Source organism: Sinohyriopsis cumingii, chromosome 13, assembly GCF_028554795.1.
Source record: "Sinohyriopsis cumingii isolate HCF-2022 chromosome 13, ASM2855479v2, whole genome shotgun sequence".
Taxonomy (NCBI): domain Eukaryota; kingdom Metazoa; phylum Mollusca; class Bivalvia; order Unionida; family Unionidae; genus Sinohyriopsis; species Sinohyriopsis cumingii.
The window spans coordinates 68,358,600-68,378,697 of NC_142973.1; the positions used below are offsets into that span (position 1 = coordinate 68,358,600).

At 37.2% G+C, this 20,098-nt stretch overlaps 1 protein-coding gene across 1 annotated transcript in view; it reads right to left on the reverse strand.

The window, feature by feature from the left end:
* LOC149785784 (MAP kinase-activating death domain protein-like) overlaps positions 1–20,098 on the reverse strand; it is a 274,806-nt gene that overhangs the window by 60,081 nt on the left and 194,627 nt on the right. Inside the window, exon 28 of the mRNA XM_089979703.1 lies at positions 18,530–18,602. Coding sequence (XP_089835829.1) covers positions 18,530–18,602 — 73 coding nt within the window. The remainder of the gene's footprint in view (positions 1–18,529; positions 18,603–20,098) is intronic.

Below are 20,098 nucleotides of genomic sequence, written 5' to 3' on the forward strand. Positions count from 1 at the left end.
CATATGGGATAATGCAATGGCCAGTGACAGTAAGAGGATCTGGTGATACAACATATGGGATCATGCCTTGGCCAGCGACAGTAAGAAGATCTGGTGACACAACATAGGGGATTATGCAATGGCAAGTGACAGTAAGAGGATCTGGTGATACAACATATGGGATAATGCAATGGCCAGTGACAGTAAGAGGATCTGGTGATACAACATATGGGATCATGCAATGGCCAGTGACAGTAAGAGGATCTGGTGACACAACATAGGGGATTATGCAATGGCCAGTGACAGTAAGAGGATCTGGTGATACAACATATGGGATCATGCAATGGCCAGTGACAGTAAGAGGATCTGGTGATACAACATAGGGGATTATGCAATGGCCAGTGACTGTAAGAGGATCTGGTGACACAACATATGGGATCATGCAATGGCCAGTGACAATAAGAGGATCTGGTGACACAACATAGGGGGATTATGCAATGGCCAGTGACAATAAGAGGATCTGGTAACAATATAGGGGATCGTGCCTTGGCCAACCACAACAATAGGCTCTGATGACACAACATAGGGGATCAAGCAATGGCCAGTGACAATAAGAGGATCTGGTGACAACATAGGGGATCGTGCCTTGGCCAACCACAACAATAGGCTCTGATGACACAACATAGGGGATCATGCAATGGCCAGTGACAATAAGAGGATCTGGTGACAACATAAGGGATCGTGCCTTGGCCAACCACAACAATAGGCTCTGATGACACAACATAGGGGATCATGCAATGGCCAGTGACAATAAGAGGATCTGGTGACAACATAGGGAATCGTGCCTTGGCCAACCACAACAACAGGCTCTGATGACACAACATAGGGGATCGTGCCTTGGCCAACCACAACAATAGGCTCTGATGACACAACATAGGGATCATGCCTTGGCCAATCACAATAAGAGATTAACAGAGCACACAATCTGAGTCATACGTAGCGGTAAACAATGAGCATTGAAAGCATATCATAATGTGGAGTTCTAGATAGATAGTGTATTTGCATATTTGATGAGGACAAATCAACAAAAATGGCATAAAGAAATTTAAGCATTTAGTTCAAACTTTTCTGCATATTAATTCTGCTGTAAGCAAAAGTTATGTTGTAAAATGGTATGTTCAACCAATATAATCTATGCATTTGGTTCAAGTTCCTGATGTTCCTTGTACATTTAAAATGATAGCATCTATGTATGAACACCCACTCAAACAAAGCCATATAACTGAATGCACCCACAATTATTCTGACTTGTATTCTTGGTCACTAAGCTGTCTAACACAGTCAAAAATGTATGACTAACATCCTGACGACTGCCCTATAGCATAAATTTGTGTTATAAAGTTTTTAACAAAATACACCATTCAATTTTAAATAATGCAATTAATTCAGAACCTTGAAGTTAGAGTTTTTAAACAAAATTCTTAGAGTAAAATCTACAAACAACATAAATCCTGATCTGTCACCACAAATTATGCAATCAGTTACCGGTCAACGTTTATTCTACTGATTAGTCCAAACAAACTGAATATACCCAGATCTGTCAGTGCATTGTGATCTGTCAGTGCATTGTGATAGCAGCCCTGGATTTATACATTTTGCAGTTGGATCCAACTTATAAGCCAGTATATATGGTACAACTAATTATGACAAGATTGAGTGTCAATTAGGACAATAATAAGCTATTAAATATGGTACAACTAATTATGACAAGATTGAGTGTAAATTAGGACAATAATAAGGTATTAAATATGGTACAACTAATTATGACAAGACTGAGTGTCAATTAGGACAATAATAAGCTATTAAATATGGTACAACTAATTATGACAAGATTGAGTGTAAATTAGGACAATAATAAGGTATTAAATATGGTACAACTAATTATGACAAGATTGAGTGTCAATTAGGACAATAATAAGCTATTAAATATGGCACAACTAATTATGACAAGATTAAGTGTCAATTAGGACAATAATAAGCTATTAAATATGGTACAACTAATTATGACAAGACTGAGTGTCAATTAGGACAATAATAAGCTAGTAAATATGGTACAACTAATTATGACAAGATTGAGTGTCAATTAGGACAATAATAAGCTAGTAAATATGGGTACAACTTATATGACAAGCTTGAGTCTTGATCAGTATGACCATAAGCTAGTAAATATGGTACAACTAATTATGACAAGACTGAGTGTCAATTAGTATGGCTATAAGCTAGTAAGTGTCAGCTGGTATGACCATAAGCTAGTACAACTTAAGACAAGTTTTAGTGTCAATTAGTATGACCAAAAGCTAGTAAATATGGAAAGCATGAGTGTCAATCAGTATGACCATAAGCTAGTATGCATAACTTATTATTACCAGCTTGAGTGTCTAGTACAGAACAAGCATGAGTGTTGATTAGTATTATCATAATCTAGTATATACAGTCCAACTTATTATATGACAAGCTTTAGTGTCAATCAGTATGACCATAAGCTAGTATGTATAACTTATTATTACCAGCTTGAGTGTCTAGTACAGAACAAGCTTGAGTGTCGATTAGTATTATCATAATCTAGTATATATGGTACACCTTGTTATATGACAAGCTTGAGTGTTGATTAGTATTATCATAATCTAAGTATATACAGTAATACTTGTTATATGACAAGCTTTAGTATCAATTAGTATGACCATAAGCTAGTATATATGGTACACCTTGTTATATGACCATGATCCTGTGCATAAACTACATGAACATTATCCCAGCATTTTCAAACACCTGTAAATATTGTCAAGATTAAAGCCTTCATCCAGAACAGTATGTACTTAGACTCGGCACTAAAGAAAGTGTCCAAAAAAAAATCTATAAATAGTATGGACAATAGTTGTAATGTATCAAGATTTTGGGTGGAAAAACAAAAATATATTTTAAAAATAGAGAAGAGCCGTGTTTTGTTTTTTGATGTAAACTTAATGTATCCTTGTCAATATTTTATGAAAATCACAAGTTCAAATTGAAACTTGCTTTAACATGCATTACGGTTGAATATATTAATTTAGTCTGGCTCTTCACGAAATTTTAGCTGATTTTTAAGTTTTAATACATGAATAATAAAAAATATGCAGGGCTACTATTATATTGCTATCGGAATACTTTTCTCTTGTGAATTAGACTGAGGCAATAAGAGTGGGTTGGAAGCAGGAAATCTTTGCAATAGTAGCAGATAAGAATTACTCAATTAAAACAATTTTTACTCTCAAAAAATACACTGTCCTGTAACAGCAGAAATATATTGCCTACATCTTGCTTTGGTGAATTTACAAAAAGTGGTATACAATGGACTTTGTCTTATAGTAGGAAATTTCACTACTGTAAGCTGGTACATGGCTTTCATACATGATGTGCCTTCATGACTGGACCCAACATATAAAAAACTTCATTCTAGTGCAACAACAAAAGTAAGGGGTATAAGGCTGAAACCACCAGAAGGCAGCTCTCATAATGTCATCCAATGAGGAATAATTCAAGTAGGAGTGGGTCCAATGAAAAGCAACAGCCCAAACCTGATTGGCTTTAATTGTTTTGAAAAGTTCCCTCTTGAGATAATCTCTCTTGACAGAAGAACAAAATATCAGAAGAACCTTTGAGAAGTAGAAAGAGGCTATTTTCACTGCTTCTTTTCCCTTTAGAGGATTTAAACCTCAGTGCTATCGCTGGGCAAAGGAACTTATTAGATGACTGAAACTGAAACTGATTCTTAGAAATAAACCCAGGCTGCCAAGGAAGAGAAACTAAATCCCAGTTACCATTGAACTGCAGACAGCCCTTTTCCACTAAAAATGTATAAAGGTCACTCCTCCTTGCTAATGTTAAACAGAGGAGGAAGATTGTTTAAATGGGTAAAGTTCTTAAAGGAAGATTTAATTGGTTTGTAAGAAGGTTTTGGTAATGGCCAAAAAATGTATGAAAGGTTCCATCTTGGCATTATTAAGTGAAATACTGGTCTCTGAAGCTGAAAATACCTGACAAGATCAGAAAGATGAGAATCCAACACAATGGTAGAACCCTTAGAGAACTTCAGAGTATTAGAATGGGCTCTACAGCCCTTACACTGTTATCACAGAACAGTCTCTTTCCTTCAAAAGGAAGAGAAGTTTGCAAATGCGTTTAAAGGAGGGACAGGCAGCTGGGATCAACATGTTTCCTACTGTACAAAAAGATTCACCATTCTGCATTGTTTTTGGAAATGGATTTCTTCATAACCTAGGCAGTGCAATTAGAAACACTGCTTGAAAATTGGCCTAGACAGTTTGACATGAGCAAAGTGTGAAGGTGGATGATCTGTGGGTAGGAGAGAATACCTGTGCTGTGAAGGCAATCCACTGTCTCTGGTAATCTGTGCTCGTTTACCAACAGGTTGAGTAGATTGCTGAACCAGGACTGTTGTGGCAACATGAGGGCTATCTGGATAAGTTGGGACATGGAGATCCTGATCAGGTAGACAACAGGTGGAAAAGGATAAACGTATGGCCAATTCCATTTCTGAGTGAAAATTTCACCTCTGAAGCTCTCTGATCTGCTACTGGAGATACATAAAAAGGGAGCTTGTTTTTCAGTCTCCAAGTGACCAAGTCCATTAATGGTCTCCAGCACAGATGAAAAAGTGCCTATGCTACCAACTGGTGCAGAGACCATTCTGTGAGGACAATACAGCCTCTCATGGATAGGCTGTTGGTCAAGATATTGCTTTTGATTGGAATATGGCAGGCTCGGAGAATGATTACCTCTTAGATTGCTCATCAGAAGAGGTTCATTATTTCAATGCAAAGAAGAGAATTTGTACCTCCCTGAAGGAGAGGTGTGTGGTATTACCAGCTTACCACAGTATTCCTTTCAGATGGTATGAATCACTGTATCTTCACTGTACTGGTACTTTGGTGGTTTCCTTCCAGATGTAGCATGATGTCCTACCCAGTCACATTATCCTGACACCAGGTCAACCAGTCCTAACACTAACCTTTAAATGCTGACCACCTAGTGAGCCAGCTGTTAGTACCATTTTTATAAGTCTTTGGTATGACTCAGCTGGGGTTCGAACCCACAACCTCCTGCATCTGAGGCAGACACTATTACCACCAGGCCACCAAAGCAGTTTAATAAAGAGAATTAAGGCAAATTTTGAGAAGTGCTCTGAGCACACATGAAACTCACACAAAGTTAAAAACAGAAAGGTATTCCACTATGACTAAGGAATCTGATATTATGTTATTTTCAATTCTGCGACTCCAATTACTAATTGGAAGAAGTAATAATTAGCTTGGATTGGGGACCTGGCATCCCTGAAATGGTAAGCAATGCAATAGTAGCAGGTTATATGTTACTACTATTAAACTACTAATTTTGAGCACAGGAAAAGTGAAGTATCTCCAAGTTCTTTCTTTCATTTAACAGCAGTTTTTAAAAACAATTTTTACATCTGATCCTGAAATGCTGCGAGCTGAAATTTTTCCACTAATCTAAATACTCAGTGAAAACTTATCCTTCTGTGGAAACAACAGGACCCCATCCCCATTTCATGAATTTAAGTCTCTGACAAGAATGTAGTTTACTGTCTCAAAACCCTCAACACTGATGCTCTCAAAAAACCAAAACAAATTCATAGCAGTTGCAAAAATCGAGAGTTGTGACTCTGATTATGTGCTGAACACTTACTGCTAACCAATCAGAAGAGATAAGTTATATTTACGATGGTCACAGGCTGACTTCTGTGCTGCATTTGAGATGTTACATTTACAGTGGTCACATGCTGACATTTGTGCTACAGAAGTGATTACATTTACAGTGGTCACAGGTTGACTTTTGTGCTACAGAAGAGGTTATATTTTCAATGGTCACAGGCTGACTTCTGTGCTACATTTGAGATGTTATATTTACAATATTCACAGGCTGACTTTTTGCTGCATTTGAGATGTTATATTTACAATGATCACAGGATGACTTTTGTGCTACAGAAGAGGTTATATTTACAATGGTCAAAGGTTGACTTTTGTGCTGCATTTGAGATGTTATATTTACAAAGATCACAGGTTGACTTTTCTGCTAAAGAGGTTATATTTACAATGGTCACAGGCTGACATTTGTGCTAGATTTATGTTACATTTACAATATCCACAGGCTGACTTGTGTGCTGCATTTGAAATGTTATATTTACAATGATCATAGGCTGACTTTTGTGCTACAGAAGAGGTTATATTTACAATGGTCACTTGTTTTTGTGCTGCATTTGAGATGTTATATTTACAATGATCACAGACTGACTTTTGTGCCACAGAAGAAGTTATATTTACAATGGTCACAGGCTGACATCTATGCTGCATTCAATATGTTCACAGGCTGACTTCTGTGCTACAGAATAGGTTATATTTACAATGGTCACAGGCTGACTTCTGTGCTGCATTTGAGATGTTATATTTACAATGATCACAGGCTGACTTTTGTACTAAAGAAGAGGTTATATTTACAATGGTCACAGACTAACTTCTGTGCTACATTTGGGATGTTACATTTACAATATTCACAGGCTGACTTCTGTGCTGCATTTGAGATGTTACATTTACAATGGTCACAAGCAGACTTTTGTGCTACAGAAGAGGTTATATTTACAATGGTCACAGGCTGACTTCTGTGCTGCATTTGAGATGTTCTAATTACAATATTCACAGGCTGACTTTTATGCTGCATTTGAGATGTTATATTTACAATGATCACAGGCTGACTTTTATGCTACAGAAGAGGTTATATTTACAATATTCACAGGCTGACTTCTATGCTGCATTTGAGATGTTATATTTGCAATGATCACAGGCTGACTTTTGTACTAAAGAAGAGGTTATATTTACAATGGTCACAGACTGACTTCTGTGCTACATTTGGGATGTTACATTTACAAATATTCACAGGCTGACTTCTGTGCTGCATTTGAAATGTTACATTTACAATGGTCACAAGCAGACTTTTGTGCTAAAGAAGAGGTTATATTTACAATGGTCACAGACGGACTTCTGTGCTACATTTGGGATGTTACATTTACAATATTCACAGGCTGACTTCTGTGCTGCATTTGAGATGTTACATTTACAATGGTCACAAGCAGACTTTTGTGCTACAGAAGAGGTTATATTTACAATATTCACAGGCTGACTTTTTTCTATGCTGCATTTGAGATGTTATATTTGCAATGATAACAGGCTGACTTTTGTACTAAAGAAGAGGTTATATTTACAATGGTCACAGCCTGACTTTTGTGCTACATTTGGGATGTTACATTTACAATATTCACAGGCTGACTTCTGTGCTGCATTTGAAATGTTACATTTACAATGGTCACAAGCAGACTTTTGTGCTACAGAAGAGGTTATATTTACAATGGTCACATGTTAACTTTTGTGCTGCATTTGAGATGTTACATTTACAGTGATCACAGGCTGACTTATGTGCCACAGAAGAAGTTATATTTAGAATGGTCACAGGCTGACATCTATGCTGCATTTGAGATGTTATATTTACAATGATCACAGGCTGACTTTTGTGCTAAAGAATAGGTTATATTTACAATGATCACAGGCTGACTTTTGTGCTAAAGAAGAGGTTATATTTACAATGATCACAGGCTGACTTTTGTGCTATGGAAGAGGTTATATTTACAATGGTCACAGGCAGACGTCTGTGCTGCATTTGAGATGTTATATTTACAATATTCACAGGCTGACTTCTATACTGCATTTGAGATGTTATATTTACAATGACCACAGGCTGATTTTTGTGCTAAAGAAGAGGTTATATTTACAATGGTCACAGACGGACTTCTGTGCTACATTTGGGATGTTACATTTACAATATTCACAGGCTGACTTCTGTGCTGCATTTGAGATGTTACATTTACAATGGTCACAAGCAGACTTTTGTGCTACAGAAGAGGTTATATTTACAATATTCACAGGCTGACTTTTTTCTATGCTGCATTTGAGATGTTATATTTGCAATGATAACAGGCTGACTTTTGTACTAAAGAAGAGGTTATATTTACAATGGTCACAGCCTGACTTTTGTGCTACATTTGGGATGTTACATTTACAATATTCACAGGCTGACTTCTGTGCTGCATTTGAAATGTTACATTTACAATGGTCACAAGCAGACTTTTGTGCTACAGAAGAGGTTATATTTACAATGGTCACATGTTAACTTTTGTGCTGCATTTGAGATGTTACATTTACAGTGATCACAGGCTGACTTATGTGCCACAGAAGAAGTTATATTTAGAATGGTCACAGGCTGACATCTATGCTGCATTTGAGATGTTATATTTACAATGATCACAGGCTGACTTTTGTGCTAAAGAATAGGTTATATTTACAATGATCACAGGCTGACTTTTGTGCTAAAGAAGAGGTTATATTTACAATGATCACAGGCTGACTTTTGTGCTATGGAAGAGGTTATATTTACAATGGTCACAGGCAGACGTCTGTGCTGCATTTGAGATGTTATATTTACAATATTCACAGGCTGACTTCTATACTGCATTTGAGATGTTATATTTACAATGACCACAGGCTGATTTTTGTGCTAAAGAAGAGGTTATATTTACAATGGTCACAGACGGACTTCTGTGCTACATTTGGGATGTTACATTTACAATATTCACAGGCTGACTTCTGTGCTGCATTTGAGATGTTACATTTACAATGGTCACAAGCAGACTTTTGTGCTACAGAAGAGGTTATATTTACAATATTCACAGGCTGACTTTTTTCTATGCTGCATTTGAGATGTTATATTTGCAATGATAACAGGCTGACTTTTGTACTAAAGAAGAGGTTATATTTACAATGGTCACAGCCTGACTTTTGTGCTACATTTGGGATGTTACATTTACAATATTCACAGGCTGACTTCTGTGCTGCATTTGAAATGTTACATTTACAATGGTCACAAGCAGACTTTTGTGCTACAGAAGAGGTTATATTTACAATGGTCACATGTTAACTTTTGTGCTGCATTTGAGATGTTACATTTACAGTGATCACAGGCTGACTTATGTGCCACAGAAGAAGTTATATTTAGAATGGTCACAGGCTGACATCTATGCTGCATTTGAGATGTTATATTTACAATGATCACAGGCTGACTTTTGTGCTAAAGAATAGGTTATATTTACAATGATCACAGGCTGACTTTTGTGCTAAAGAAGAGGTTATATTTACAATGATCACAGGCTGACTTTTGTGCTATGGAAGAGGTTATATTTACAATGGTCACAGGCAGACGTCTGTGCTGCATTTGAGATGTTATATTTACAATATTCACAGGCTGACTTCTATACTGCATTTGAGATGTTATATTTACAATGACCACAGGCTGATTTTTGTGCTAAAGAAGAGGTTATATTTACAATGGTCACAGACGGACTTCTGTGCTACATTTGGGATGTTACATTTACAATATTCACAGGCTGACTTCTGTGCTGCATTTGAGATGTTACATTTACAATGGTCACAAGCAGACTTTTGTGCTACAGAAGAGGTTATATTTACAATATTCACAGGCTGACTTTTTTCTATGCTGCATTTGAGATGTTATATTTGCAATGATAACAGGCTGACTTTTGTACTAAAGAAGAGGTTATATTTACAATGGTCACAGCCTGACTTTTGTGCTACATTTGGGATGTTACATTTACAATATTCACAGGCTGACTTCTGTGCTGCATTTGAAATGTTACATTTACAATGGTCACAAGCAGACTTTTGTGCTACAGAAGAGGTTATATTTACAATGGTCACATGTTAACTTTTGTGCTGCATTTGAGATGTTACATTTACAGTGATCACAGGCTGACTTATGTGCCACAGAAGAAGTTATATTTAGAATGGTCACAGGCTGACATCTATGCTGCATTTGAGATGTTATATTTACAATGATCACAGGCTGACTTTTGTGCTAAAGAATAGGTTATATTTACAATGATCACAGGCTGACTTTTGTGCTAAAGAAGAGGTTATATTTACAATGATCACAGGCTGACTTTTGTGCTATGGAAGAGGTTATATTTACAATGGTCACAGGCAGACGTCTGTGCTGCATTTGAGATGTTATATTTACAATATTCACAGGCTGACTTCTATACTGCATTTGAGATGTTATATTTACAATGACCACAGGCTGATTTTTGTGCTAAAGAAGAGGTTATATTTACAATGGTCACAGACGGACTTCTGTGCTACATTTGGGATGTTACATTTACAATATTCACAGGCTGACTTCTGTGCTGCATTTGAGATGTTACATTTACAATGGTCACAAGCAGACTTTTGTGCTACAGAAGAGGTTATATTTACAATATTCACAGGCTGACTTTTTTCTATGCTGCATTTGAGATGTTATATTTGCAATGATAACAGGCTGACTTTTGTACTAAAGAAGAGGTTATATTTACAATGGTCACAGCCTGACTTTTGTGCTACATTTGGGATGTTACATTTACAATATTCACAGGCTGACTTCTGTGCTGCATTTGAAATGTTACATTTACAATGGTCACAAGCAGACTTTTGTGCTACAGAAGAGGTTATATTTACAATGGTCACATGTTAACTTTTGTGCTGCATTTGAGATGTTACATTTACAGTGATCACAGGCTGACTTATGTGCCACAGAAGAAGTTATATTTAGAATGGTCACAGGCTGACATCTATGCTGCATTTGAGATGTTATATTTACAATGATCACAGGCTGACTTTTGTGCTAAAGAATAGGTTATATTTACAATGATCACAGGCTGACTTTTGTGCTAAAGAAGAGGTTATATTTACAATGATCACAGGCTGACTTTTGTGCTATGGAAGAGGTTATATTTACAATGGTCACAGGCAGACGTCTGTGCTGCATTTGAGATGTTATATTTACAATATTCACAGGCTGACTTCTATACTGCATTTGAGATGTTATATTTACAATGACCACAGGCTGATTTTTGTGCTAAAGAAGAGGTTATATTTACAATGGTCACAGACGGACTTCTGTGCTACATTTGGGATGTTACATTTACAATATTCACAGGCTGACTTCTGTGCTGCATTTGAGATGTTACATTTACAATGGTCACAAGCAGACTTTTGTGCTACAGAAGAGGTTATATTTACAATGGTCACAAGCAGACTTTTGTGCTACAGAAGAAGTTATATTTACAATGGTCACAGGTTAACTTTTGTGCTGCATTTGAGATGTTACATTTACAATGATCACATGCTGACGTTTGTGCTACAGAAGAGGTTATATTTACAGTGGTCACAGGCTGATTTCTGTGCTGCATTTGAGATGTTATATTTACAATATTCACAGGCTGACTTCTGTGCTGCATTTGTGATGTTATATTTACAATATTCACAGGATGACTTCTGTGCTCCATTTGAGATGTTATATTTAAAATGATCACAGGCTGACTTTTGTGCTACAGAAGAGGTTATATTTACAATGGTCACAGGCTGACTTCTGTGCTGCATTTGAGATGTTATATTTACAATGATCACTGGCTGACTTTTGTGCTAAAGAAGAGGTTATATTTACAATGGTCACAGACTGAATTTTGTGCTAGATTTGAGATGTTACATTTACAATGGTCACAATATGACTTTAATGCAACAGAATAGGTTATATTTACAATGATCACAGGCTGACATTTGAGCTAAACAAGAGGTTATATTTACAATGGTCACAAGCCGATTTTTGTGCAACCCAAGCAAAATTTCCAGAATTTATGTTCCAGTATTAATGGCTAAGTATATCTGTACACACAAGCTCTAATAACATGGAATCAATCCAGGTAAGTACCGTATATATTCTTATAAGTTGGAACCAACTGCAAACTGCATAGACCTAGATGTACCATCACAAGATGATGGCAGATCTGGGTCTGTGCAGTTTGTTAGGAGTAATCAGTTGAACAGAAACACAGACCATGCCATCTGCAATGGCAGATCAGGATCTATCCTGTTTGTGGTTGGATCTAAATTACAACTAAGTATATAAGGGTAAATGAGTATACTGCATGTGATTAATATGATCACTGTATGTGCCAATGTGTCCACCATTCCAAAGTGAGGGATATGATTATTTTTCTCTCAATTCTCACTCATATTTTTTTAATCTAAAGATTAAAGATCAATGATAAGGATGTAAAAAAGAAGTAAAAAGCATTTTCTACAAGATGGTATGTCATTAGGTACAACATAACACATTATTGGGGCAAAAAGGTATTGGTATTGCCATGAGGAAAAGAACATCATCCAAATTGTCAGTGAGTGCCTAACACACACAGCATTGTCAAATAGGCAAACTTTGTTGAAAATAAGTTTCATGCAGTTGCCAAAAGATCTCCACACACACATAAATTTTCACAGCAGACAAATCAAATCAACCTTTGACCTCACCCTGTTATGTGGTTTGGTGGAACTTAAATCGAGTGCCTCCCACAGTGGCTCTTTAACAGTCTCATTTCTTGTATTTGTTATGTAGAAAATATTATTGATCTTTCCAACAATGTATAGTTTGTGCCTATGTCTTAAGTGTTCATTGAGTTACGGGTCATTTAACATTGTGAATCAAGTGTAATTCTGTCGTGTACTCAAGTACGTCAATGATTTAACACAAACAGGACAGTTATTTTTCTCTCCATTTCATTGAGGTCACTCGTCTGACACCAAAATAATCATGCACACAGGTTCTTTCTTTCACTTTGACACCATCATGAAAAGTGCCTGTTCTGTATTACCTCAACATTGGATGAAATTATTCAAATGTTTTCAAATTGTCTCCCATTTCATAAACACCAAATGAAAATTTTGTTGTTATGGGTTTATCGCCATTATTCAGCATGTAATAGGCTATACAAAGTGATCAGTACATCAGTACAGGTTGAGGAAGAACCTGGGTGAACCCCATGAAGAACCACTGACCCATGGAAAGCTACTGGTTAACTTTCTCAAATACTCACACTGGCCAAGCCTCTAACCAACTCCGTGATCTGTAAAGGCAAGTGTCTCAGACCACTCAGCCTCCCTGACCCCCATCACCCAAATGAAAATTACATGCAAAGCAACTTGAAGACATCTGAAAGATTTTATTCAGTATGGAGTTATTAGTCAATTTTCCTTATGATGTCAAAGCAAAAGTAAAAACTGGTTTATTTCAAGTGCATCTGTCATATTCAAAGCTAAAGGCTGTCAGAGACATTTCCTTAAATGTCATGATAGTGATCTCACTCAAATATTGGAGTGGAGAAAGGAAATCACAAGCATCAAATTAAAAAAAACTGAAATGTTTATGCAGAAGAAACATTTGTGAGTGGCAGCCTCTGTAAAAGCAGAATTTTAAATAATTTACAACTTTGCGGGGTATGTTGATTTACAAGGACTTGTTGCCAGGACACAAATTAAACTTTGTTGGACAGAGTAATTATTTTCAAAACAATGATCATCCATCAAGTGATCTTGTCACAATTTTGTTAATGCTTCCAAAACTTAAGTATCCGCTTTATCATTTCAGATTCTGGTTATACCCCTTGATATTTTATCATAATCATGATATATGTCTGCATGGAAGGAGAGTGTTACAAAGCTTCTGTGGTACCTCCAACAATATGTTTTTTAAAAAAGGGTGTGTGTATTTTGGATTTTTAATGTAGCTTTAACAAATTTTCAGTCATATCACTACGATGTCTGCATTGTGGCAGTTTATAGTGATGTTTAGCACTGGGACATCATGCTGCAGACAGGTAGTATGATGTCCCACCCAGTCACATTATCATGACTTGGCCAGGGATTGAACCCATGACCTCCCGCATCTGAGATGGATGCTCTAACCACTAGGCCACTGGAACGGTTTAAAAAAAGTTGTCATTACAAAATTGCAAAGATTGTAAAGAAAGGGGATGGGTGTATGTGTGTGTAAAAAAATATAAAATTGCAAAAATACGTATATATGACCTCAGAAGAACCTTATTAATTATAAAGTTTTTAAGCTAGAAAAAAAGGGACCCCCAACATATAAATAAAAATTAGATTTTCAATAATGTAAATCAGGGAACACATTTCCCAATCATAAAATTTGCAGCACAAATGTATTTGCCATCAATTAGGAAACCAAATGCTGGAGTAAAAGTGCTCCTTCATTAATACTTATAAAATCATATTACCCTAGGAGTACAGCTACTGTCTCACAAATCTAGCCCTCCCAAGTTAACCTTTAGCTATAAAAATGGTTAAACTTGTATGCAGACATAGGCTGAAGTTTGACTACAGTGATCTTCCCTTGAATATTGGGATAGTCACTAAATCCTGTCTTTACTACAGTTGCTACTGGAGTGTAATGGTCACTCAGTATGCAGAATGTAACTGCTGGGAAGTAATGAAAGTTGTGAGGCATCTTCCAACTCAAAAATAATATACAGGCTGGAGAAGGGCAAACAACCCACTGTATCCAGGGTCACAGAGAGCCTGAACTGAGATATTGACCATTCCCTTTTTCAAAGATTTAAATAAGTAAAATCTCCCTCTTTGCAGGAGCTCAGCTCATTTCAGGCACCACTTGAAATCCCTCAATGGGTCCTGTTGATGACCCCAAGGCAAAGGATCTTATGACGAAAAAGGTTTCACCACAAATTAATGATATCCAAAGAATGGGAGTCTGTTCTTAGGAGAGAAAGCACAGGCCATCGGGAGTCAAATTAAACAATCATGATGGAAATGTAGATAGTTCAGACTGACCAACAAGACATGTACCTCAGTGATTTTGTCTGTTGTAGCTACAGTGACTATGATACAGGTTTTACAAGAGATGATCCAATGATGCTCAACACTGCTGTTCAAATAGGGCCTTATTCAACCATGTGAAAAGTCATGGTAGAATCCACTTCAGGCACAAAGACAAGGACTTCAGTCGTGACAGGTCAAATTTTGCCAGAAGGTTGGAGAGGTCTTTGTTGGGGACTATATCCTCCTGTCCATGATGCCAACATATAACCAAGATTGTGGAAAGTTCACTTTTTATAGGGATGGGAACTAACTTCTTTACCGGAAAAAAACCACTGTAAAAAGTTAGGTGTAGGCAGCATCATGCTTGCACCACTGTGAGAGAAATCTCCACTTAACATTGTACACATTCATACTACACTGGCAAGTGTGTTGTGTAGTCCTATTCATCACCCACACCATTTGCAAAAAAATTCCTAAGCATGAAAAGCAGGCAGAATAGAAGGATAAAGCTAGGCTATTTGCCACTTCTGGAAGACTGACACTGATACCAGGTCAAGCATCAATCTCTTGCAACAACAATCTGAAGCAACTTTTTAGTAAGTGTTTCCAGTAAATCTGAAGGTACTGACATTCCCAGGCTTGCTATATCTCTGCCAATGGCTGAGAATTCTGTATGAAACACAGGCTTGTGTGTCTTATAGTACACACAGATAAAACTGGATTGCAATCACTGTTGTAAAAAGTATGGTCTGTTGACACTGGAGTCTTGTAATAGCCTCTGTAAAAAGTGCTCTAAGTCCACCACGCTATCAGAGTGGAAACAACTTGAACATTGCTGCTCTTTCTTTGCCAAGAGATCAACTGATTCTGGGACTTCTGTTGATGGAGCAGGATGAGTGGGCAAAATTAAGGTAGTAGCAGGCCACAAACTTCCTTCATTAATACACAGAAGGCTTAGTCTTCTCTATTCCTCATGAGGTCAAGTGAAGACAATGGAAATTGTCAGCACAATTTGTTGTAAAATTAAGAGTGGGATGATGGAGCTTGTCAGCATAATTTTTTGTCAAGTGAAGAGCTTGTTAGTATAATTTGTTGGGAAGTGAAGAGTGGGATGATAGAGCTTGTCAATAAATTTGTTGCAAAGTAAAGAATTGGATGATGGAGCTTGTCAATAAATTTTTTGTCAAGTGAAGAGTGGGATGATGGAGCTTGTCAATAAATTTTTTGTCAAGTGAAGAGTGGGATGATGGAGCTTGTCAATGAATTTGTTGTCAAGTGAAGAGTGGGATTATGCAGACATCTGCAATAACTGAGAAGCAAGTCAAGAGTAAATGTGAATCATCCAGAACAAGATATTGGTAACTCTAAGATCATCGCCTCCTGTATCATCTATGGTCTGGTTATTGTTCTGGGCATCCTGGTCTAAAATGTCACTGCAGCTGGTACTATAATAAATTGTGATGAGCTGTTAAGTACATGTCAGATGCTGAATGGTGATAGCACTGGGATGAGCTGAATAAAAAAGGTACCAGGCCTACTTGACTCTGTTTCAGGTATGGACCACTTCATAGCTACAGAGCCCTGGGTTTGTAATAGAAACTGGGCACTGTGGCACAAAGTAGAGTAAGTTCTGTCCATTGTGGCATTATACTCAGTGGGTTCTTACTTGTGATAAACTGGGCACTGTGGCACAAAGGAGAGTAAGTTCTGTCCATTGTGGCATTATACTCAGTGGGTTCTTACTTGTGATAAACTGGGCACTGTGGCACAAAGGAGAGTAAGTTCTGTCCATTGTGGCATTATACTCAGTGGGTTCTTACTTGTGATAAACTGGGCACTGTGGCACAAAGGAGAGTAAGTTCTGTCCATTGTGGCATTATACTCAGTGGGTTCTTACTTGTGATAAACTGGGCACTGTGGCACAAAGGAGAGTAAGTTCTGTCCATTGTGGCATTATACTCAGTGGGTTCTTACTTGTGATAAACTGGGCACTGTGGCACAAAGGAGAGTAAGTTCTGTCCATTGTGGCATTATACTCAGTGGGTTCTTACTTGTGAAAGAGACACATGCTATAAGATCATCATGAATAGTCCCTCTGGTCATCGATGTAGGCATTCAGCACTAACCATACAAGATCTCTATATTTGATGGCAGAGTCCTGTCTTAGCATAAAAGGGTCATCTGGATCCCCATAATCAATTCCTAAATGCACCAGGTGAGGCTGTATCTGAGCTGATGCAAACCACTGTCAATTGCATGTAATGGGAAGTGTAAAAAGGATGTCATACCTATTTGCTATTTAACCTAACTGTACTGCCAAAACCACTTTTGCTCAGACTGAGGAGGTGAAGGCAGAGCTGGAGCTATATGTGATGCCCTGGTTCACTTGTCTTCTATCTGCTTCCATAAGGAAATTACTCACCATGGTGGCATCAACAGTTACGCTAAGATATCCTCCTCTTTGATAATGTTTTTGCCCTTCCCTTCAGATGTGTGTGCGAAGCCCACTGTCTTTTCACCAAGCATGTTCAAATATCACATGTATGGCCTGTGTCACATTCCATACATATCAAAAATATCTTCTGCCAGCTTAAACTGCTTCCACTCAGTGCACTTTATCCTGTCAACTGCATGTCTGTAGGCATGTTCACTGGTGTCTTTTCATTTGGGACCATCAAAACATCATAAGAAGCCTTATAGTTGAAAACCCATGCTGACACAACTATCCACCAAAAAAGGAGCAGTCTTACAATCTAAAGCCCATGCCAATACAAATGCCTATCAATTGAGGAGGAGTAGTACTAACAAGATTTTCATGATGGCTAAACATATTGGATGTCATTATAGTACAATTTCATGTAGGAAATCTTTTATTGTAAACTCACATATCTATTCCACCATCCATTCAAGATGGGAGGCTATAAAATTGTCAAAGTATCCATGGTGTCCACCTTATTAAATGTATGAGGGCATGTCTGATAGGTACATTTTCATTTAAGACCATATCTGCCTCACAAGAAGTCAACCCCATGTTGATATGGCCATCCATTCTGAAGGAGTAGTGACAAGAATTTCAAGATGGATGCCATGGCAACTATACTAGATTTAATCCAATCCATTCAAAGATCAGACTTTCACCAGATCTGCACATTTGGCTTGTTGACAATTTTTTATGTGCAAGGCATCAGTAATGTATATGCCATACCTGACATAAAAAGTTACTCATCAAATGTTCGGCTAAAGAACATGTTTTTCAAAGGTTAATTAACTAGCTTAAAGAAATCTGTATTCAGCATTATCAGTATATCAATGTCTAATGTGTGCTACAACTGATTTTCAACAACTTAGGCTCTTTCCTAATGGTGCCAGATTTTACATGAAAATCACGTCCTTTAAAAGAATTCACAGAAAAAAACTTACCGTCCCTCTTAATCAGAGACATAGAAATAAATCATTCAATAAACAGAGTGCAGATCAAAGACACTAGTTTTGTTTCTGCTGGTTTTAATGGACCTTTTCACACATTAATGGCTGTAACATGCCAAGGAAATGGAAGCTAAATACCATTCCCATGGAAACAAATGAGGCTCATAAACATCAGAATGTATGCCTGTTAAAATCACACTAAATCCTCTAGGGGTCATGCTACAAAAATTATGACAAATTTCCAATCAGTCAGTGCTCACCTGGAATCTTTCCACTGTTCCGGGCTGCAGCCTTTTCCATGGCCTCCTTCACACATAGATACAGTTCTCTGCACTGAAAAATGACAGTGTACTATAACCATCTAGCACACATAGCTACAATTCTCTGCACTGAAAAATGACAGTGTACTATAACCATCTAGCACATAGATACAATTCTCTGCACTGAAAAATGACACTGTACTATAACCATCTAGCATACACTGATACAATTCTCTGCACTGAAAAATGACAGTGTACTATAACCATCTAGCACACACAGATACAATTCTCTGCACTAAAAAATGACAGTGTACTATAACCATCTAGCACATAGATACAATTCTCTGCACTGAAAAATGACAGTGTACTATAACCATCTAGCACACATAGATACAATTCTCTGCACTGAAAAATGACAGTGTACTATAACCATCTAGCACATAGATACAATTCTCTGCACTGAAAAATGACAGTGTACTATAACCATCTAGCACACATAGATACAATTCTCTGCACTGAAAAATGAGTGTACTATAACCATCTAGCACATAGATACAATTCTCTGCACTGAAAAATGATAGTGTACTTTAACTATCTAGCACATTGATACAATTCTCTGCACTGAAAAATGACAGTGTACTATAACCATCTAGCACATAGATACAATTCTCCGCACTGAAAAATGACAGTGTACTATAACCATCTAGCACATAGATACAATTCTCCGCACTGAAAAATGACACTGTACTATAACCATCTAGCACATAGATACAATTCTCTGCACTGAAAAATGACAGTGTACTATAACCATCTAGCATACAGATACAATTCTCTGCACTGAAAAATGACACTGTACTATAACCATCTAGCACACACTGATACAATTCTCTGCACTGAAAAATGACAGTGTACTATAACCATCTAGCACATTGATACAATTCTCTGCACTGAAAAATGACAGTGTACTATAACCATCTAGCACACATTGATACAATTCTCTGCACTGAAAAATGACAAAGTACTATAACCATCTAGCACATAGATACAATTCTCCGCACTGAAAAATGACACTGTACTATAACCATCTAGCACACATTGATACAATTCTCTGCACTGAAAAATGACAGTGTACTATAACCATCTAGCACATAGATACAATTCTCTGCACTGAAAAATGACAGTGTACTATAACCATCTAGCACATAGATACAATTCTCTGCACTGAAAAATGATAGTGTACTTTAACTATCTAGCACATTGATACAATTCTCTGCACTGAAAAATGACAGTGTACTATAACCATCTAGCACATAGATACAATTCTCCGCACTGAAAAATGACACTGTACTATAACCATCTAGCACATAGATACAATTCTCTGCACTGAAAAATGACACTGTACTATAACCATCTAGCATACAGATACAATTCTCTGCACTGAAAAATGACACTGTACTATAACCATCTAGCACACACTGATACAATTCTCTGCACTGAAAAATGACAGTGTACTATAACCATCTAGCACATTGATACAATTCTCTGCACTGAAAATGACAGTGTACTATA